At 50.4% G+C, this 22,200-nt stretch overlaps 1 protein-coding gene across 4 annotated transcripts in view; it reads left to right on the top strand.

The window, feature by feature from the left end:
- bcor (BCL6 corepressor) overlaps positions 1 to 22,200 on the top strand; it is a 74,759-nt gene that overhangs the window by 15,679 nt on the left and 36,880 nt on the right. For 2 of the 4 annotated variants that reach the window (XM_084310629.1, XM_084310627.1), the window contains exons 1-6: positions 2,220 to 3,036; positions 12,326 to 12,398; positions 12,740 to 15,829; positions 17,758 to 17,814; positions 18,417 to 18,564; positions 19,578 to 19,910. In XM_084310629.1, coding sequence (XP_084166755.1) covers positions 12,396 to 12,398; positions 12,740 to 15,829; positions 17,758 to 17,814; positions 18,417 to 18,564; positions 19,578 to 19,910 — 3,631 coding nt within the window. In that variant the 5' untranslated portion in view covers positions 2,220 to 3,036; positions 12,326 to 12,395. Of the gene's footprint in view, positions 1 to 2,219; positions 3,037 to 12,325; positions 12,399 to 12,739; positions 15,830 to 17,757; positions 17,815 to 18,416; positions 18,565 to 19,577; positions 19,911 to 22,200 lie in introns of those variants that run through there. The other 2 variants (XM_084310628.1, XM_084310630.1) reach the window with 2 other exon arrangements.

Raw genomic sequence — 22,200 nt, 5'->3', positions numbered from 1 at the left:
TTTACAAACCTTACTAACGTACACAAAACTTTTACACCCAGAAAATACAGCAAATGCAATTAGAATGTCGTGTTGACCTGTCTATTATTAGTCCTTGTATTAAAATCTCATTCAATAAACTTTAGAATGAAAACTGTTCGCATTCTTAATTTTTGATGGTGGGGCTACTCATTTGTTTACATCGGATTACGTATTGGGCTTTTAACCTAACCCTACTTCTGACCCTACATATAGCCCCTAACTGTCTAAAAAGTCCTCACTTTCCTCACACAAAACTCTGCACAAACGAGCACTCACATAACACACACATACGCACACACCTCAGGCTAGATATTCCTGGCCTCCTTCACTTGACATGGGAGCCCTAACAGATGTGCCCCAGCTCTCGGCCGTCTCTCTCTCTCTCTCTCTCTCTCTCTCTCTCTCTCTCTCTCTCTCTCTCTCACACACACCCTCTCTCTCGCTCTCTCTCTCTCTCTCCCCCTCTTAGAAGGTCTCTGTTCTCCGTCTCATTCTCTCTCTCTTTCTTTGGTCTCCCTATTTCCTCTGTCTCTTCTGCATGCCCTCTGCTTTCTTGTAATTCACCAATATTAGGGCTCTGAAATAACATAAAGAGATAGTTATTGTTTTTCTTTTTAACCCATTGCCCTATTTCTTATTCACCAATGATTATGCTGATTGCTAGAGTCCTTTTTCAGCACAATCCATGCTGTTCCTCATCCGGTCAGTGCAAAGTCTATGGGGACAAGCTCCTGCCTGTACAAGCTGATTGAAACTCACTGAAATTTCAGTGGCTAACTATCTGAGCTAGTATTAGATTCAAATGTATTGTCATCGTATGAGGAACAGATTGTGCTGAGAAAGGATTCTGCCAACATCAACATCCAAAAACCACAACCATCCCTTTAACAACCCTACAGTTATTGTTATTATATCTCAGTGGCTATATTTGATTGTGCAGAGGTCACTGTAGAAGTCATACTGCTTCTTTATGTGTTGTCATTGACTTGCAACAGCAGCTTGATTTTTAGTCCCCTCTGCTTAGGCTTGCGTGAAACATCGGCACGGTAATCCAATATTTTTTTTATATATATATATATATATGGGGGCCTGGACATTTTTCTGACCTCAAACCCATGACATAAAGTCTAAATGACATGCGTAACACACCTAGATATGAACGTAGGTTTCCTGCATGGGAGCTGCGACATCTATACCGGTCAGCCTAAGGGGACTCCAAGGGCTTCTCTGTTACACCCCCCCCCCCCCCCCCCCCTCTCTCTCTTCGACCTTCCTCCGTGGGGTACCTCCCCTCCAGGTCACGGCACCACTGTAACCTATACATGGAATTGAACCCTGGTCAGTGAAAGGGAGACCCCCCCCCCTCTCTCTCTAGCCAGGGTAAAGATCATAACACCAAACATTATTAGAATAGTTTCTGTTGTGTCTAGGGTATTATGGAGTAGATAGGTCATGGGGTGCTCAACTATCAGCCTAATTACCAATGGAATAAGATGGTGAAATAACATACCACTTCCTCTGCAGTATATCCACCTCAATTACCTCAGTCTACACCTCACCTCAACAATAACAAACACGCCTTACATGTAGCCTAATTAAGCTGAATGGAATTAACCTATAGTATAACATATCCAACACATATTATGAGATTGTCTTGCATTTTGTTGAGAAATTGTCGATGTTTTTTCTGAGAAATTAATCCGGTTTAGTAGTAGTCATGGCTGACGGTAACCACCAGCCACAGTGAACGGATTTATCAGTGATATTAATAGACTGGTTTCCTATAGTTTTCTCGCTCCTTTGAACTTGGACAACATAATTGACAGTATATCATATCCTCCGCCCGGCGGCGTGTTGTTTACGTGTTTTCAATCAGCTGCACTTTTCTACGCGCGCCATTTGGTTCGTCGTCGTGCATTCTGTATTTACAGCGATCTCTTTCTTTTTTTTCCGCGCGCGCTAGCTGTCTGCCATAACCTATTCCTGTTCTGGAGTTTACGCGGAGCTCGTGAGTGCGTGTGCTTGTGTGTATGCGCGCGCGCGCGTGTGTGTGTGTGTGTGTGCGCGCGTGTGTGTGTGTGCGTGTGCTGTTATGGTAATTGCGGTCTCCCGACTGGCCTTCTGGGTAGAGTCTGCGCGAGGGGGAGTAGAGCGCTTCGCTCGGCTCGCGGCATTCATCCATTCTGTGCCGCGGCAACTCCCCGCGAGCTCCCCGCGCGCCCGCCGCCCTCCTCCTCGATACAACGAACCGGAGCAACGGTCTGCTTTTCTTTCCACCCCCCCCACCTCTCTCTCCAAGTGGAAACACGGAAGGAAAAGCCATTTGGAATATCCTCCGAAACCAACGATTATAATTTCAGAGGCTGGTATGGAGTGACGACGGACCGTGTGGAAGTAAAAGGCTTTTTTTTTTTTTTTTAACGGCGTGCTGCTCCGATGAAACCCAACATGGCGCTGCTGCGAGGTGGACGGGCGACGAGCTGAGATCTGTGAGTCCGCCGCGGACCTCGCGCCACCTGTATCCCCGCCGGGCTCTCGGCCACACCGACACACTATCAAGCCACGGAACGGAACACGGGACGGATTGAGGTTATTCTTTCTTCTATATTATCTACGTTTTTTCTTTTTTTGCCACGCTGGTCTAAATTATTTTGCCCGGTTGTTGGTTTAATAAGGAAAACCTAAGTGACATTTGCAACAACAACAAAAAAGTCCTCTAAATAATAATGTAAAAGGTGAGAGTTGTCTGTAGACTGCAGATAAAATACCTATGTTTTATGGCCCTTGTTTGGTTTCGTGAGTCGTGACAAGTGGATATAACCTAGAGGCACTTCTTCTGGGGGGGACGGTTTTGGTTGTGGGGTCGCCTCGCTAGTCCCACCAGACGGACCGTAACCAGGCTCGTCTCTACGTAACCAGAGGCTCGGCTCGCTGCTCGTAACTTGGCAAAACAAGGGAGGAGGACGGCGCGTGAGTTGGCCGGACGACGGTTGGAAACCAGTACAAATTAACCAGGTGAGGAGACCACGACGAACGACCCACGAGCCTATTCACCCTTTCACAGAAGGTTAACCTTTCACTGCTACCACACGACAGAAGGTTAACCCTTTCACTACCACCACACTACAGAAGGTTAACCTTTCACTGCTGCCACACGACAGAAGGTTAACCCTTTCACTACCACCACACTACAGAATGTTAACCTTTCACTGCTGCCACACGACAGAAGGTTAACCCTTTCACTACCACCACACTACAGAAGGTTAACCTTTCACTGCTGCCACACGACAGAAGGTTAACCCTTTCACTACCACCACACTACAGAATGTTAACCTTTCACTGCTGCCACACGACAGAAGGTTAACCCTTTAACTGCCACAAGTCAGAAGGTTAACCCTTTCACTGCCACACTTCAGAAGGTTAAACCTTTCACTGCCACACTACAGAAGGTTAACCCTTTCACTGCCACAACACACAGAAGGTTAACCCGTTCACTGCGACAACACACATAAGGTTAACCCTTTCACTGCCACACTACCGAAGGTTAACCCTTTACTATCACACTACCAAACGGTTAACCCTTTCACTGCGACAACACACAGAAGGTTAACCCTTTCACTGCCACACTACAGAAGGTTAACCCTTTCACTGCGACAACACACAGAAGGTTAACCCTTTCACTGCGACAACACACCGAAGGTTAGCCCTTTCACTGCCACACTACAGAAGGTTAACCCTTTACTATCACACTACCGACGGGTAGTGAAAGGGTTAACATTTGACTATTTGTGTGCGTGTTTCCCCCGTTGTTTGTTCAGCTTTTTACTTGTCTATGTAAAAAAAAATCCCCAAATTGACGACGACACATCCACGGGATACTCTTCTTGTGTGTTTTTTTTCTTTATTTATTTACAACTGACCAGTTTTGCTCTCTAGAATGATTATCTCGGCCACCAAACAACTGCGCATTATTCGATCCCCCAAAACACGATGTCTCCTCCTCGCACTAGAATAGAAGCAGCTCGCCGCCACACCGTGTGCCGCGAAAGCGAAGAAGGGGAGAGAGAGAGAGAGAAGGGCCACTTCTACTAAGAATAGCGCATAGGGTGGTCTTTGTGCGTTTCGGCGGGGCAGCGGCAGCATGTGGCTGATGATAAATAACATCATGGCTCTAATGATTTATTTGGCTCTGAGCTGAGCTTGGCCTTCTTTATTACAACTGTCCTCCTGTCGACCGGACGGCACTTGTTGACTTGTGGTAGCTGAGGTGAAGAAAGAGGGAATACTAGTGGAGTAGAAAGTCATCCGTTTTCGTTTGAATGTTATAGCTCATCATTGCACTCCCATTGTGTTGAACTGCGTGTGTGTGTGCGTGTTGTGCTGTATGTGTGTGTGCGTGTTGTGCTGTGTGTGCGTGTTGTGCTGTGCGTGTTGTGCTGTATGTCTGTGTGCGTGTTGTGCTGTGTGTGTTGCGTGCGTGCGGGCTACTGCGCTAAACAAGGTTACGGAATCCAGCCTCGCCCTGCCAAGAGACGCAAGAGGCTCACACGGTTCAATTCAGTTGGAAGGCATCCCCGTGGTGTGTGTGTCAGCGAGGAAGAGGGAGGGGGGGGGGGGGGGGGGGGTGAGGAGTAGGAGGGGGGGGGGGGGAGGTGTCTTGGTCCCGGTCTCCCGGAGCTATGTGTGATGTATCGAGTGGGGATCCCGCTCAGACCCGCTGTGGCCAGTCAGGACCACTCACTCTGCTCCGCCGGATTGATGGAAAACAGATACCCGGCCTGCCAGCGTGTCTCGAGTGAGTCGCAGGTGTTCTTCCAAGATGACTGCGTGTTTCGCCGCTGAGTTCTAGTAGCACAAGTAGCCTATGTGGTCTCTAATGCACAAGTATCTGCCTGTGTAGTGTAATAGCCGTTGCCTGCACACACAGAGTTTGTATTGCCCTAGTTACTTTCCAGGCGTGCGCTGAGTTCCCATGGAGCCACCGAAGCACTAATAAGAGGCCTTGCATGGGATGGTTAGTTCTCTTTCTTCCAGTACGGCTGCCTGTAACTACTGGTGGGCTAACCACATTAAAAAGAAAATGCCCAATTTCTGTGAAGCGGTAGAGGTAAAACACTGGAAAAGCGTGGTATTACTTTTCCTGGTTTTCCACTAACTGATGCTACTTTGCTAGATCCAATAATAAGGCACCAACCTATTACATATTTGACATATATATATGACATTTCTCATAATCAACACATAAAAAAACACTGTTATAGGCAGCCATGGAAGAAAGAACTACGCCAACATTCCATGCAAGGCCTCTATTAGGGGACTCTTTTACAACGATCGATGTGTCTCATATTGGCTGGTTCCAGCTCATTGACGAACTTAGTGGGGGAACAGGCCGAAGACGACCAAATGTGAATTTTAGCCCTGCAGGCCCGTGGGCTATCTCTTCTAATAACACGCAAGCGACATCCTGCCTGGAATAAGGTCAGCGAAGCTGTGTTGCACAAGGAAGCACGGACGAGGTGATTAACTTGAGTGGAAACCATTTCCATGGGTTTCTAAACAAAGATGTTTTCTATTTAGCCTGGTATCTCCTTGTAGGCTATTATAGGTGATATACACGCAGCCAGCAAGACTTTTTGGCTCCGGGTTCTGAGCTTACGTTGATGGTAACTGGGCATGGTTGGCTGCTTCTCTCTGGCTCTGTGGGTGCTCTGCTCTGCTTATGTGGAGTTATAGCAAAAACAACGCTTTGTTGTAAACGTGGATGGCCATCCATTAATAAAAGGCCTACAGCCCAGATTTTTAAGTGATCTTAATGATTTGCCACCAAATGCTGATCGACATGCAATTTATTTAAATAACAACGGACCCACACAGTTTGAAACTGAGCGAAGCCCATTACCAGGGAACTATGATTTCAACTGGACACGGATCAAGCATGTCCCCCAGAGGATAAATATCGCTGGAAGCCCAAAACGGATGCTTTACATTTGGTCTGGTTGGCGTTGTTTTATTTATAGTGTTCCCCCGATGTGCATCTTTTTTCCACTGCATGCATGCGCCGAGATGAGTCAATAGGTTTGATCCGTTCCCCAGGTGTCCGCGCTCAGAGGTCAAAATTATCACGGGGAGGGGGGTGCTCGTTGTGAGATGAATACATTTATTCTCCCCGAGAGGATATCGCACTTATTGCAACAAGGGATCAATATTTTGTAACGCGCTTCGGAGAAATGCGCCCCATGTGTGTGGGATGGGGGAGGGTAGGCGTGCCCCGCGGCGGTGTCCTCCAGGAGCCCTGGGTGTTGTCGTGCTGTGTGATGGATCTTGTACGTGTGACAGTATCTGTGTGCCTCTACGTGGAGCGGCTGGGGAGATGTTAATCTGAAGCCCTTATAGGACAATCGCACCACCTCCCATTTTAAACCCATTAACCGCTGTTTGGCTGCTTTGTAATCTACTGGAATCAATGGGACCAGCCAGGACAATCTTATATGCGCGCATACGTCGATATAATCCACAATGAAAACCACTTTTGCGTTATCTCTCCTCCTGGCCTGTTTGATATTTCATAGAGAGACGGCAGCCGCAGCTAATGAGCCAAAAGCCAGATGGAGTTTAAATTTTTATTCCATCGGGACGGAGAGGGTCGTGTTGCTCTCGTTGTTGTGGTTCTAAATATATGTATTTTTTTGTTTCCGTTGTGTTTTGGATAACGCAACAATCTCCACACCGACGCGGAGCTCTTGGCTGCTCATGCGAGGTGCAGGCGAACAAAAGCAAAACGCACGGCGGAGCGCCGGGGAGAGATCAGGTTTCCACGCGCTGCACGGCTCCCGGAGGAGACGTCACGGTTTGATTGAAGCTGTGCTCCGTCCAGGCCTCCTGGGACCTCGCGCTGAAACGGGAGAGGCTTTTTTTCCCTCCCTCTCTCTGCCTCTCTGCTCCACAAAGCTTTTGGTTCCGCTGAGGTTTGGAGCACACGGATCACTTCCCCGCAGAGACGTGTCGCTGCCCCCCTCCAGCGTGTAGCACCCACAGCGCTGAGAGAGAGAGAGAGAGGGGCAGCGATAGAGAGAGGACGTTCACTTGTTTATTCAAATTATAAGCGTCTTGAATAACTTAACAAAATGAGTCTACGTGTCTGAGAGGAAACCTTGCTTCCTCATTGTATTTGGTTGTAACCTACATTGGAAGTTTTGCCAATTTTCTGTTTGGCAGTGACCTTGCTGTAACAACAACAACAGGCTATAGAGGCTATAGTTGTGGAATAATGATTGATGACACATCATCACCTCTTCCCTTCCAGTCTCTGCAGGCCCCATCTTGATAAGAGCGTCCCCGTTTGTTTTTAGATGTTGGAGCCCCAGGCCTCTATCTGACGAAATCACACAGACATTTGGCAGCACAGCGGAGATAGCGACGAGAGCCTATTACACCGCTCCTGTGTTTTGGAAGAAAGACCCCCAAAATGAGCATTCTCTAGTCTGGATAAAACGGCACCGTGAATAGAACATGCCCAAGTGAGCAATTCTTGAATTTAAGCTTCGCTCATCACATTAGTCTCTGTCCAAAAAGGTCGCGACGGGGGTCTTGGCTTCGTCCGGGCGGTGCTTTTGATCAAATATTCGATAAACGAGAGACGCATGCATTTCAAAGAAAAGTCAAGGGGTCCCTGGTGAACGCGAGGCGACTCGCATTCGCACATCCCTATTACAATCGGCCCTTTTTTGCGACATAAAAGGCCATTTAGTCCTCATTTGGCGCGGGATGAATAGGGCCAGTTCAGCAGCGGTCGCCCGTTCTCTAGTGACAGCACGGGGCCACACAATGTCCCCGTTGTGAACGGCCGTGTTGCCGGGGGGATTGTCCCGTGTGCCGACTTGCGTGCGGCTGTTCACGGCGCGGGTGGACACGAGGCCTTGTTTACAGCTCGCTCGCTAATAATGTGACAGCTGAAGAGCCGCCGGTGGCTCCTTCTAGCCTTCCCTCCGATCCCCCCCCCTGCCTCTCTTCCCTTCTCTTTCAATCTCTCTCACTCACACTCGCGCATATACACACACAGTGCACATTGATGCGGACAATGTAGCCCAAGGTTCTTGAATATAAATGTTGGGTCGACTCTTAAATGATTTGCGTGAAAAGAGATGTGCCATTTCTGAGATTTGCCTCCGTTGGTTTGTGTTTTGTTCACCAGTTGGTAGGCTATGCGTCGCATTCCTTTCATTTTTGGACACGCATGTACACACACACACACAGGCAGCAAGCGTCGTGGTGGTGTGTGCATTTAATCCGTGTTTATCCCCACCCCACCCCCGTCGCTGCGGAGATTATCCTGCGTCACACTGCATTCCCCCCCCCCCGAGTCGATCGGAGCTCTGCGCTTTAGAGGGAGCTTGGCGGAGCGCCAGGGACAAAGAGCGAGAGGGCGCCTACACTCCTGCTTAGTTCTTGTTCTGGGCCATTCCACTTCCCCGGGTCCCCTCCTACCACTGAAAAGACCTGGTGCAGAACGTAACACACAAAATCAATCTTTCGCGCTTGTATATCTACTCGCGCGCGCGCACACACGCACACTCTCGAAACACACACCACTGCACGCAAAGGTCGGACAGGAATGGAGAGGCCGGCGAGGAGGTGAGCGCTGTTATACGTGAGGAAATGATGAGCGGCGCCGGTGTTTGTTCCGCTACATCTGAAGGGTCACAGAAAGTTCAAGTCGCACTAGTCTTAGGAAACCAGGCCAGCATGGAGAAAACACTCTTCTTTTTTCTCATTTTCCCCTTTCTTCCCTCACTCTGTCTCTTTTTTCCTTTTTTTCCGCCAACAGCGCACAATAGTTAACGACTGGACACCGAGCTACGAGGCTCGCTAATAACACCCGGTGGTTTTCAGTTTAATGGTGCGAATCGGGCTCCGCTCCAGCGATCTGTTTTATAAACGCAGCCAGTCCGTCCGTCCGTCCCCCCCCCCCCCCCCCCCCCGCCTGCCTGCTCGCTTTGCCGGCCGGCGTGATGGATTGGATGGCCGTCGGGAGTTGTTTGTTGCGCAAACTATTCTTAGCAGTGGGGATGGGCGTCAACGTGCAGTGCCTTTTCCTCTCTCCCTCCCCGTCTCTCCCCCTCTCTCTCTCTCTGACGCACACATGGCATTTGACAAAAGGCAGGAGGCTGTAGTTTAGCGGTGATGCAGTGACCCGGCTGGGGCACAAGCGGCATTGTTTTTGAGTGTTTTTGAGGCCGCTTGCCGCGTGCGAAACGGTCAGTGACTCAGTTGGGGCTTTGGCTTTCCGAGTTGAGCTGATCCGCGCGGAACACGGGCCCTAATAGCTTTACGCGCTGCGATGTGACGCACCGTGTGCCGTTTATTATAAGCCTCACAATCCGTGGTTCATTTATTCTCACTTCTCTCTTTTTTTTAGCTTGTTCTTCTTTTTTTCTGGACCCTTATAGGTGTCGATTGACCCGTCTCAAACGCCGCCCTCTTTTCCTAGATCCTGCTATCACAACTGTTGCTTCCCCTCGATCGAGAAAAGAGGGCGTGGTTTGAGATGGGTCAATTATGCATTGTATTAAACTGCACGTCTGACTAGCATACAGCTTAGCATTAGAGAATGTAATTATTGTACCACTGCACTTAGGAACAGATTATCTATCTCTTTGTCACACTTAATTAAAGAAGCATCTCATTGAAAGTCCAATGTGTCCAATCATTATTATTATGACATTCTGTCTCAATATATGGACAGTGCTGTAGTTGTGTTTATAAGTGGAAATGGCTCATATGCCGAATGTTCTGCTGGGATCTGTACTTGTTTTTCTTGTACACGATGCTCGTTTATTTTCCTGTTTTTAGACCTTCAGTAGCACTGGCGTTCATATTCCACTCGACGAGGTGCCTCTGAAATGGTTTCCTGTGTGTGTTGGGGGGGGGGGGGGGGCGACGGGACAGGACAGGAAAGACGTGATTTCTCAACGCGATGCCTGTAGCCTATGCACACACACGCACACTCACTCACAGATGCACACACAGACGCACATACATGCACGCTCACTCAGACACACACACACACACACACTTAAGCACACAAACTGTTTCAGTTCCGTCAGATGCGGATGTTGTTCAGGCAGGCCGGGCCCCGGGGATGAGAGAGGGGGATGACAGGGCAGGGAGGAGCCGGAGCGGCCGAGAGGGTGATTAATGGGCTGGAGGTCACGGTAATAAAAGCAGCGTGCCAGCGGCGGCAACGAGGCTCAGGCGCATTTCTTTCCGATGATCGAGGAGCGAGAGGTTCCTCTGCTGCTCTCAGCACGGTGGAGCGCAACCAGGCTTCACTTAATAGGGACCTTTCAGCGTGTCCCTCACTCCCTCGCTCTCCCCCTCTCTCCATCTCCCTCGCTCTCCCTCCCTCTCTCTCTCTCTCGCCCACCTCACCTTCACACCGGTCGTTGCTTTCAAGACCTGCTCTTGTCTCGGCCGCGCTGTTAGTCACGACTCTGTGACATTCAGCGGTTGGTTATGTGCAGGAGGTAGACTGTTTATTCCGAGGGCAGGCCTGCCCCTAATGGGGAATGCGTAGCGCAAGCCAGCGATGGATCTGAGGAGGTTCTTTTTGTTACCGTTAGGCTAATTACTTCGTCTTGATTTACATCTAATCGTTTTGTAGCGAGTCGGTTAGTTAACAGTGAAAGCGATTTACATACCTTTAAGGGCTATCGGTTGACGTCTGCTGGATGAAAGGCGTTTTTAAACCTGCACTGGTCGGTGTGATGCAATTCTGTTACAATTAGGCTGTTGTTTAGACCAGGCCTATATGGAGGACACGTCATCATCATTCTCAATGATTCTCAAGAAGATTCTCAATTAAATTCTTGGCACCAATTATTTTTTTCTCATCAATTATGGAAAATAAGGAAACAATCTGCAGTTTTCAGATTTAATCAATGACGAATATAAACAAATCCTTCCACAGCATCAAATACTGACGGGTTCAAATGATCCTTGTATATACACGATTAGTCTTTTTGCTCCCACGCGGTAAAGACGTTTTGCATTTATTTTTCTCAAAGTCGCCCCCATGTGAAAACTCCTACAGTGGACCAATTTGCATGGCAGTGATATTTTCAGCCAAAAAAAGTGTTCCGGTTAATTATTTAGTTTGCTGTACATTTTGCTCTGCTAGTTGTCTCCTGAATATACATATATATATATATATATATTAGTGCTGTCAATAGATAAAAAAAAATTACTAATTAATCTCACAATTTTCTGTAATTAATCTAAAATAGCATTTTTCTACTTAAGACCGAAGCTTGTAACAGATATTTACTTGAGTAAAATCATGGAATTAATGTAAAATCAACACAAAGAAAGTATATTTAGATTCAAAGACTATTTTAATAGCTTTCTTTGAAATACAAATGTTCAACAACCACCAACATTGACTCAGCTAGACCCCTTTCTTATATCCGCGGCGAATATACTGCTGAAAGTTCAGAACGTTGAAGATTTTTCACTCCATAGATTCATTTATTTTAATGCTTTAAATTATTTAAATTAATCCAAAGTTAAAGCATACATTTTGACAACCCTAATATATATATATATATATATATATGTGTGTGTGTGTATATTTGCGAGGTTAGCAGGTGGTAAATACTGTAGCGGTCTGTGATGTATAATCTTCCGTCGCTCCGCTGGCTGAGAGAACGGGTCAAGGAGGGCAGAGGAAAGCCAGTGAGCAGGAGAACGTGACTGAATAGATGGAGCTACACAATGAACGTCTAGCCTGCTGGGTGGGCGGGAGAGAGAGGGGCCGCACAGGGAGGCGGGGGGGCGGGCTGTTAGGGGTGTTGGGGGGTAGGGGACCGGAGGGGCAAGAGAGAGAGAGAGAGAGAGAGGGGGGGGGGAGACACACACCCACGCTTTCATCACCAACAAACTGCTACAGTTGGATGGTGTGTGTGTAGGCTACGTTTTTGGTAGAGAGAGAGGCGGAGGCAATAAGAACAATTGTCACTCTTTCCTCAGTCCAACCCCCCCCCCCCTCTCTCCTCTCTCTCTCTGCTAAAGGCTGTGTCATCTATAGAATAAGGGCCGCTGTTGAAACACTGCTGCTAGAATCCAATGCCCCCTATTATGTCAGTTTAGCTTGACATTTGTTTGTGTTCAAGTATGTTTAGGTGTGTGTGATCTGTTAATATCGTTAAAAAAAACGAAAAACAGTGGCATTAGGGCAATATTGGTGTGTGAGTGTGTGTGGGGGGGGGGTTAATGGATCCCAATGCTAACAGTTTTCTGGTCTCTGCAGGGAAACATCTGTTCGTGATGCTGAGACACAGACAAACCTGGAACTAAGACGAGGAAACTACACACAAAGCATGGTATGTGGGTCCTCATCACCTGCTCTGCTCACTAGGCTTAGAGTGACGAGTTACCTGGACACACACATACACAGCTCTGGCAAATTTGTTAGTTTCCTGTTCATATCACATGACATTCATTTTATCTAGTGCAAAATTAAGAGTTAATTTAAATTGAGTTGTAGAGGTATACTGGTGGGGTTAAGTTGTATACAGACAACATTTTGCAGATGTTATTCATGAATATTTCCATCTCTGCTAAAGGAAATATTGACCACACATTGTCAAAAAAAAACGAAATAAAAAGAATATATATACCATATCAACAGTAATAATGTTTTAGTTTTGTGTTCTCTGTGCAGGTGGATGCTAGGTTAACGCCCCTGGCCTCCATGGGGCTGGACCGAGGCACACTCATGCGGGACGGCCTGCGCCTCCACGGCGGGATGGTCTACCCGGGGATCCGAGCGCTGCCGGCCGAGAAGAGCCGCGAGGGGGCGGGCCTCCCCCTGGGGTACGGCAGGGACGGCCTCCCGGAGCTCTCCTACAAGCCCGACGGCTCCATGGACAGTCGCAAACACACCAACGGATACCTGGGCCTCTACAAGGCCTTGCCGCCCGGAGCTGAGGGCATGGGCCTGGAGCGCATGGGCCTGGAGCGCAGAGCGGTCGGGCCCGGGGACAAGCCTTCGGAGCTGGGAATGGTGAGCGCCGGGGGCGGCTATCTCCGTCTGCCCTGGCTCAGTCCCTATCCCGAAGCGAGCATATACCCCTTCATGGATACCTCCAAATATGCAGCTCTCAGCATGTACAAGGCTTCTTTTCTTGGCCAGCCCTCCCCCTATCTGCCCCAGCACCTGGCCTACCAGTCTCTGTGTGCAGCCCAGGGGGGGAACGTGAACCCCGCTGCTGCCGAGAGGCTCTACTACATGCCCCAGTACGCCCCTTCTCCCATTTCCACTCCCCTGGTGGCTCCCCCTATGAGGATCCCTGCGGTGACCGTCGCCCCCACCTCCCTGATTCACTGCCAGGACAAGGGGCTGAACGTGGGTCCTCGGATCCACCCAGAGAGCTCTGCGTTCGGGCAGCAGCTCCACCAAGCTCCCCCTCATCATCACCAGCACCACCAGACTGTCACAGACAGGGACAGGTCCCCCAGCAGGAGCAGTAAGCCCAACAGACCTCCCTCCAGCAAGGGCCCCAGTAACAGTAACAACAGCAGCAGCAGTAGTAGTAGTAGTGGTGCTGGTGGTGCCAGCAGTGGGAATAATAGTAGTCTTCCCATCGATTCCTCCCCTCGTGCCTCTTCTCGCCTCCCCCAGGCTCTCCCTGCTTCCTCGACTCACAGTGACACTTCTCCGGACTTACAGAGGCCTGTCACTAGAATAGGGCCCCCGCCCACCTCCTCCTCTTCATCATCCGTCTCCTCCTCCTCCTCCTCCCAGTCCATGCCACATCCATTCTCTGTGAGCAGCATGGCTCAAGAGCACCTATCCCCCGCACGGCCCAGTCCTCACAAACCCCGGCCCAGGGACGGGGCAGCTGAACACAGGGGTGTGGGGTCTGAGAGGAGACCAAGCAGGTCTCCCTCCAAACCCAGCTTTGAGCGGCCCGCTCACCAGTCCACTACTACCAAAGATCCAACCGAGAAGCCCCTGGACCTGTCTGGAAGGATGCTGGAGTTTGGCCTGCCTCCCAATGGATTACCCGCTAAGATGGATGCTTTGGCTCCAGGCGCACGCTACGGACTGCCCCCCAGCCGAGAGCTCTTAAAGGAGACCCTGTCCTTGTCTCCGCCCTCCCTCCCTCACTCCATGGCCAGCAGCACTTCCTCCAAGGCCTCAGAGAGGCCGGAGATGATCAGCACTTTGCACTCCTCCTGGGTGGTGCCCACCCCCTCCCCCTCCCATACACAACACACACCAGGGCCGCCACCCTCCCCCAGGCCCAACCCAGAGCTGGGGCCCCCCCAGGCCAAAGGCTCCTCTCCCTCCGTCATCAAACACAAGGGCCCAGACAGAGTCCTTCCCCAGCAGCGCAGCTCGTCGTGTCCCAGGATAGGAGAGCCCAACCACGCGGTGTCCTCTGCCCAACACTCTGCCTCCTCTCTGGTCAACTCCTCCAGGCCCCCCTCCCCCAGGCCCAACGGAGACTGGGCCAGACTCAGCCCTGGCGGCCAGTCCGAGCACCACAGAGAAGGGACGGAGAAGTCCTCCCAAGCCTTGAAGAGAAGCGAGGTCGCTCCGGAGATGTCGTCGTACAAGAGGCCCTGTTTGGAGAACGGAAACCCCCCCGGCCACCTGTACCTGCCTCAGAGCGAAGCTTACCTCAACAGCTTGGCCTACGCTAACCGGTACCTGCACTACTCCATCCCCGACAGCATGGCCCTCCACTCCCACCCTCTGGCGGGGAAAGGACCGGTCTACCCTCACCCAGTGCTGCTGGGAAGCAACAGCCTTTACCCTGCCCACGTGGCGGCCAAGCACCCCTTGCCCTACCACGGCCACCCGGCCGGCCACGGAGGGGAGTACCTCACCTATAACTCCCAGGAGATGGCCCACCCCCTGATGCAGCCTCACCCGGACGCGAAGCCCCCGGAGAGGGGAGACGCCGGCCTTAAGTCCCGGGCGCTGGAGAAACTCAGGGGCTCCGTCGAGGAATGTGGAGGCCACAGAGGTCGGGGCGGCGGGCTGGAGATGGCGGACGGGAGCCAAATGAAGCCCGAGAGGGGAGCGGGGGAGCAGGGCGGGAGTCAGAGTAAACCCTGCTCTTCATCCGCGGGCTCCAGAGAGAGGATTGTGTGCATTGACCTGATTCATTCAGACACTGATTTAGAATCCACTCCAGCCGCTCACAAACTGACTCCGCCGGTCCCCGGCACGAGGGTCCACCAAAATGAATGTTGTCACGGCAACCAAAATCGGACAAAGACCGAATGCGAACCAAAGCAACCCTCTCACCCCATCCAACATGGCCCGACCTCCACCCTGAGGCCCGACCACACAGACAGACGGCTAGTAGAGACGGGCCGCCCCGGCGTGACCCCCAGCCCGCCTCGGTGCTCTCCGGGCCGGGCTAGCCCAGAGGGGCGGAGGAGCCCCAGCCCGGACCTCGGAGACCAGGACCCGAGCGCCAGTTTGCGCTGCGCCCGCACGTCGGGCCTGGACCTCTGGGACAGGGGCCGCCGGTCGTCCCAATGCCCCGCCCGGCGCCGTGCGGACGCGGAGGCGGAGCGGGACACCGAGCGGGAGGACAGCATCGTTGACCCGGAGGAGTCTCACGGAGAGGACGAGGACGAGGACGAGGACGGCTCGTGTAAAAACTCCCGGAGGTCCAGCCTGGCCAAGCGCATCGAGAACTCCATGGGCTTCGTAGGCGACCGCTTCAAATTTGTCACCACTGAGCTGTACGCTGACTCCAGCAAGCTGAGCCGCGAGCAGAGAGCCCTACAGGTGAGGCCTTAGCTTTGTGTCTATATAGAGGGCTTTAGGGCGGGACCGGGGAGCTGGGGGGGGGGGGTAGATTCCTATGGTCATTGAACCGAAACGTATCTGTAAACACACTGCAGACACACTCATTTAGAATAGGACCAAGCACAGGGATCAAACCAGCGACTCTCCTCCTATCCAGAGCCACTTATTAATTCTCGCAGTAGTTGGGGAAATGTCTCATGTGAATCCCACATGAATTTGACTTGTTTTATTCATTTATTATTCATTAACTTTTTCACATTTGAATCACAGTTGTGGATAATCCAATGTCTAGAGGCCCCCTGCGACACGAGGCAGAGCTACCGCCCCGGCCATAGGCTTGTCCTCCGTGAGCTCTCGAAAGGGCAGTCCAAGCCCATTTTGCCCGGCAACCAGTTAGTTGGAGGGCAGTTCAAAGGTTAACCTAGGCTGCCGTCTCTGTATGTTGATTACGGAGCGTTGGTGTAAAGGTTGTTTCCGTGCTCCTTGTGTGCGTGCGTGCATGTGTGCCTGTGCATGGCCCTGTGTGTGCGTGTGACTCGGGGTGAAGGCATGTCTTACTGCTGACGGTGCTACAGACCCGTATAGTTAGAGAGCGTGACTGTGGCTGCCACACGGATCACACAGCCTCTGGCTACGCTTAACCCCAAGGTGAGCCAGGGGGGGAGGGTGCAATGTGCTTAAAGCCCAGCGCTAGCCCTCTCAGGGCCCCTCTTAGCTCCTACCCCAACCCCCACTCCCCGAGCCCCCACCCCACCCTACCCCGCCTGGTGTCTGTCCAAGGTCATAACTCTCACCTCCCTCGGCAGAAAGAGCCTGGCTCCTCAACACTCGAGAACACACACACACACACACACACACACACACACACACACACACACACACACACACACACACACAGGACACATAGACACACACACACACACACACACACACACACACACACACACACACACACACAGGACACATAGACACACACACACACCAGCCACATTGCCTGCGGTGTGCCACCTCTCTCGCAGACTCATGTAAATCTTCTGGTTCTCCTGCTCAGCATTAAAGCGTAGGAGCCGAAGTGAGCCACACGCTGTGTTGCCGGCGTGGATGGGGGGCAGATATGTTAACGGGTTGCACATGTCCGTCGAACGAACGCACACACCCCTGAAAAACGGTGGTTTTGTCTCGCGTAGTGCTCGATGCGGAGCTGCGACGCAAAGCTAATCGAATGCTGTGTTTCTGTGCGTCCCGCAAAATTGGATATTTTCAGCTCTTTATGCGTAAAAAATGTATTCATACAACAACGCTCTGACTATATATTATACATATGTACTACTCGGCTTGGTTTGGCTCAGAGCAACACAAATTGTGTGTGTGCATAGCGTGCCCCCCCCCCCCCCACTAACGGGACGCAGGCAGGTGCCTAGTTTTAGATAACAAACACGCTGGGAAACCAGACGCCTAGAGAAGAGAATTGGGATCATACATTTTCGATAACCCCCGTATGGGAAACGTCACATTTTATTTTTTCCAAAAAAATTCAGAATACTCCATATTCAGATCGTTCCACCCCCTACTATAAAACTCTTATCTACAAATGTATAATTTACAATGTTGGCACGACTACCGGGATCAGAAATAAAAACCACTAGATAGTTTTGATGTGTTGATGATGATTGACCTGTTGTTGACTCATATTTTTTTTACCTGACTGTGTGTTGCTTTGTTTGGATTGTGGCTGCCTTGTTGTTGATGTGTGTAAAGATAAAAAATGTGGAGAAAGACATGAAATATAAAGTTTATTTATTCAATTAAATAATTTCAAACATTTATATAAAAAAAAAAAAAAAAAAAAAGCAATCACATGAAATGATGGACAGATATATTGAGCCCCCCCCATTCTAATTGCTTAGATGGAAGTCATATCACGAGAGGAGAGTAATATATGTCAACCTGCTGCTATCTGGGAGGTCAGTTCTTTACATTTCTTATCATATCTACCCCTCAGACAGGCTTTTTCTTCCTTCCTTCTCTCTCTCCCTCTCCGTATTTCTCCGCACTCTTCCGATCTCTCGTATTTCCACCCTTTCGTTTTCTCTCTCTCTCTCTCTCTCTCTCTCTCTCTCTCTCTCTGTGCCTCAGGGCTTAGCCGTTATGTGTGTCCTAGCAGTGTTCATGTTTCAGGCAGGGAGATGACAGGCTTAGGCCCCAGAGCGCATGGACTCACAGTGGCTGCAGTAGTCTTAACCCGTGTCTGGATACCATGCTTGTGATTTATCCGTCTTTATCTCTTTGTCCTGTGTTTTTGTGTGTGTTTGTTTTCTTTTAACTTTTTTGTTGTCGTCGTCGTTGCCTTCCCCCCCCCCCCCCCCCCCCCCCTTTTATTTTAATTTTTTAAAGACGACATGAATTCTGATGCTATGTTTGCTTCGGTAGCTGTTGAGACCAGATTGAGGTTTAGAGAGGTGTGTGTGCGCTGTGAGCAGACGGTGAGTGGTTTTCATGGTTTCTTCCCTGTGTGTATGTGTGCGCTTGTGCGTGTTTTTGTGTATGTGTGTGTGCATGCGCGCAGCGGGCGATGATGCGGTTCTCGGAGCTGGAGCTGAAGGAGAAGGAGGGTGGTGTGTGTGTGTCTGCGTCGGCAGTGGGACTGGACTTGGCAGACGGCCAGTGCAGAGAGAGAGAGCTGGAAACCTGCCAACACCACGCCACCAGGCAGGGTGAGTAACCAAGCACCGCGCGCGCACGCACGCACGCACACACGCACACGCACGCACACACGCACACCATTAACACTCGGGGACACGCATGCACGCACTTGCTGCAAATGCTGAGGCAGGACGGGGTCACTCTAAAAAAGACTCTCTTCCTCTTTCTCTCTCACTTTTTCTCTCTCTCTCTTCCTCTCTCCTCTCTTTCTCTCTCCTTTTTCTCTTTCTCTCTCTCGTCCTCTCCCTTTCCCTCGGCGCACGCACACTTATACAAGAGAGCGGCAGCGCGCAAGAGGGAGTTATATTTTCAAGAAGCCTTTTGTGCTTATCTGCGCGGAGAGACGATCGAGAGGGAGGGAGGGGAGGAGGAGGGAGGGAGCGGGGGGAAGGGGGGGAGAGAGATTGCGCTGCGAGGGAACAACGAGCGGGCGGGAGGGAGGGGGGAGGGAGCGACAACAACGAGTCGGAGCTAAAGCGGGGGAGAGTTAGCGGGTGAAAGCGGATGGGAGAGCGCAACGGAAAGAGAGGGGGAGGGGGGGGGGTTACTTACGTTGGCTGGAAGCCCAGCTGTGTGTCGGAGCGAGGCCGGGGCTGACGTGTGAGCCTAATTATGGCACGGAGTGAGAGGAGAGAGAGAGAGAGAGAGAGGGGGGGGGGGGTTCAAGTCACGCTCTGTGTGGGAAGGGCGTGGCACGGTCATGCGGTGGGGGCTGACGTGCAGGGAGCAGGATGTTTTTCGTCCCTCTCCCTGTGGAAGTGCGGACGGCTGCCGGAGCGCTCGGGACTGCTGGCTCTGCTCGCATCTGATTAAAAAGTCTTTACCCCATCAAAGTTTAACTGCCCGTCTTTAAAGGAGAATAAAAGCTGGCTGGTGTTTAACTGCCTTTCTCTCCCTGTTGTTCTCCCTCCCCCCTCTGTCATCGCTGCTTTTTCTCCCTCTGTCTGCCTCCGTTCCTTTCATCTTCTGTTGCCCCTGGTCCCAACCCCCCCCCCCCCCCCTCCCCCTCTCTCTCTCTGCTTAGGTGTCCCGCCAGCCTATGGCAACAACAGGGTCCCAGTCCTCCAGAGGTGTGGGGGCCAGAGAGAGCCTCTCTCCTCGGGGCAGGGGGCCCGGGACGGGGCCTGCTACGCCAGCCAAGGAGGGCCGCGGGACGGAGCCAGGAAGGGGCCGCGGGAGGCTGAAGGGGGGCATTGTTCACCCCCCACCCTGGCACCGGTCGACGGGCACCTACCGGAGGAGGAGCATTTCGGCCCCGGCCAGGGTGTCACCAGGAAACGCCCTCTCTGTCCTGAGGAGGAGGAGGAGTGGGAGGAGAGGACGTTCCAACCAGAGAAGAGAGCCAAGCTTTCTGCTGGTGAGAATGTCTTTAACACACCTTTCACCTAACCCCCGTCCCCTCTCTATCTCTCCCTTTGCCATCCACTCCTTCCTTCTCTCTCCTTCCTTCTCTCTGCTCTAAATCTGTCTGATCTCTTTACTCTTTCCGTTTTATCCTCCTGCCCCCCCTCCCTCTCCTCATTCCCACCTTAAACTCTCTGTCACAACCCTCTTTGTCTCTTTAGCTTTCTTTTCTTTCTCTCTCTCTGTGTCCCTGTTCTTTCTGTGTGGCTGCCAGCTCAGAGGCGAGAAGTGCTTAATCCTGTCTTTGAGCAGAGACAGAGAGGGAGACACGCAGAGGGAGACAGACGCACAGAGAGCGAGAGAGAGAGACACACAGAGGGAGTGAGAGAAGTGAGGCAGAGAGAGAGACTGAGAAAGAGAGAGACACGCAGAGAGAGAGAGGTGTCCAGGACAAAACCACTGGAATATAACACTGTAATAATGGAATACAAATCTTTCACCATTTCAAGCTGGAATATACAAGGTCTGAGGTCAACTGCCCTTGGAACAAAGAGCAGAAACCCAGACTTTATCACAGAAATGTCAAACACAGACATCATGGTCCTACAAGAGACATGGCACAGAGGAAATAGTCCTAATGGCTGTCCTGCAAACTGGTACCATCCACCAAGCTAACTGGTACCATCCACCAAGCTAACAGGGGTCAAACAGGGGAGAGACTCTGGAGGCATGCTAATATGGTACAAATCAGAACTAACCCACTCCATAAAGCTAATCAAAACCGGAGCTATTTTCATCTGGTTAAAAATAAATAAGGAACTTACATCAACCGAGAAAGATGTCTACCTGTGTGCCACCTACATTCCCCCAATCGAATCCCCATATTATAAGGAGGACATGTTCCCAATCCTACAAGACGAAATCAACCAGTTCCAGGCTTGTGGTCACATTATAGTCTGTGGGGACCTCAATGCCAGGACAGGACGAGAACCTGACACTCTCAGCACACAGGGTGACAAACGCATACCAGGAGGTGGAAACATCCCCTCCCAAATATGCCCCCCCAGAAAGAACTATGACCAAACAACAAATAAACATGGGTCACAACTTATACAGCTCTGTCGCTCGCTCGGACTGTACATAGTTAACGCTCTGAGGGGACTCTTACGGTAGGTACACAAACATACAGCTCATCTCTGGGTAACAGTACAGTAGACTATTTTATCACTGACCTCAGACTAGAGTCTCTCAGAGCGTTCACAGTCAGCCCGCTAACACCCCTGTCAGACCACAGCAAAACCACTGTCTACCTGAATAGATCAACACCCAACCAGGAAATACCAAAACCAAACAAACTACACACTATTTAAAAAACACTACAAATGGAAAGAAAGTAGTATGGAAGCATTCCAATCCGCTATCAAGCTACAAAAAGTCCAATCCAAATTAGACCAATTCCTGGAAAAAACTTCCAACACAACAGCAAAAGTGTAAACGGGACGGTAGAAAACCTCAATAACATATTTGACCTTACAGCTTCCTTATCCAACCTAAAGGCCTCAAATAGGAAAGCGAGGAAAAATAAAAATATGCATGACAAATGGTATGATAATGATTGTAAAATTCTCAGAAAAATTAAGGAACCTATCAAACCAAAAACACAGAGACCCAGACAACCAGAACACATCTCCAATACAGTGAAACACTGAAACATTACAAAAACAGTCAGAAAAAAAGGGACCAACATGTTAGAAACCAGCTACAAGATATAGAGGAATCCATAAAAACAAACAACTTCTGGGAAAACTGGAACAAACTAAACAAAGTACACCACGAGGAGCTATCCATCCAAAATGGAGATGTATGGGTAAACCACTTCTCCAATCTCTTTAGCCCAATACAAAATAATTAACAGCAAAAACACATACAAGATAAACTACAAAGCCTGGAGTCAACCATAAAAGACTACCAGAACCCGCTAGACTCCCCAATTACACTACAAGAACTACAGGACAAAATAAAATCACTTAAAACCAAGAAGGCCTGCGGAGCGGATGGTATCCTAAATGAAATTATCATATTCACAGAATCCAAATTCCAATTGGCCATACTAAAACTCCTTAACATTGTCCTTAGCTCCGGGATCTTCCCCAATATCTGGAACCAAGGACTCATAACACCGCTCCACAAAAAGGGAGACAAATCTGACCCAAACTATTACCGTGGGATCTGTGTCAACAGCAACCTTGGAAAAATCCTCTGTATGATCATTAACCACAGACTCATACATTTCCTCACAAACA

The sequence above is a fragment of the Notolepis coatsorum genome (assembly GCF_963971535.1).
Source record: "Notolepis coatsorum genome assembly, chromosome: 3".
In the NCBI taxonomy this organism is placed as follows: Eukaryota; Metazoa; Chordata; class Actinopteri; order Aulopiformes; family Paralepididae; genus Notolepis; species Notolepis coatsorum.
The sequence above is the reverse complement of the archived record's forward strand: the minus strand, read 5'-3'. Positions and strand labels throughout refer to the sequence as shown.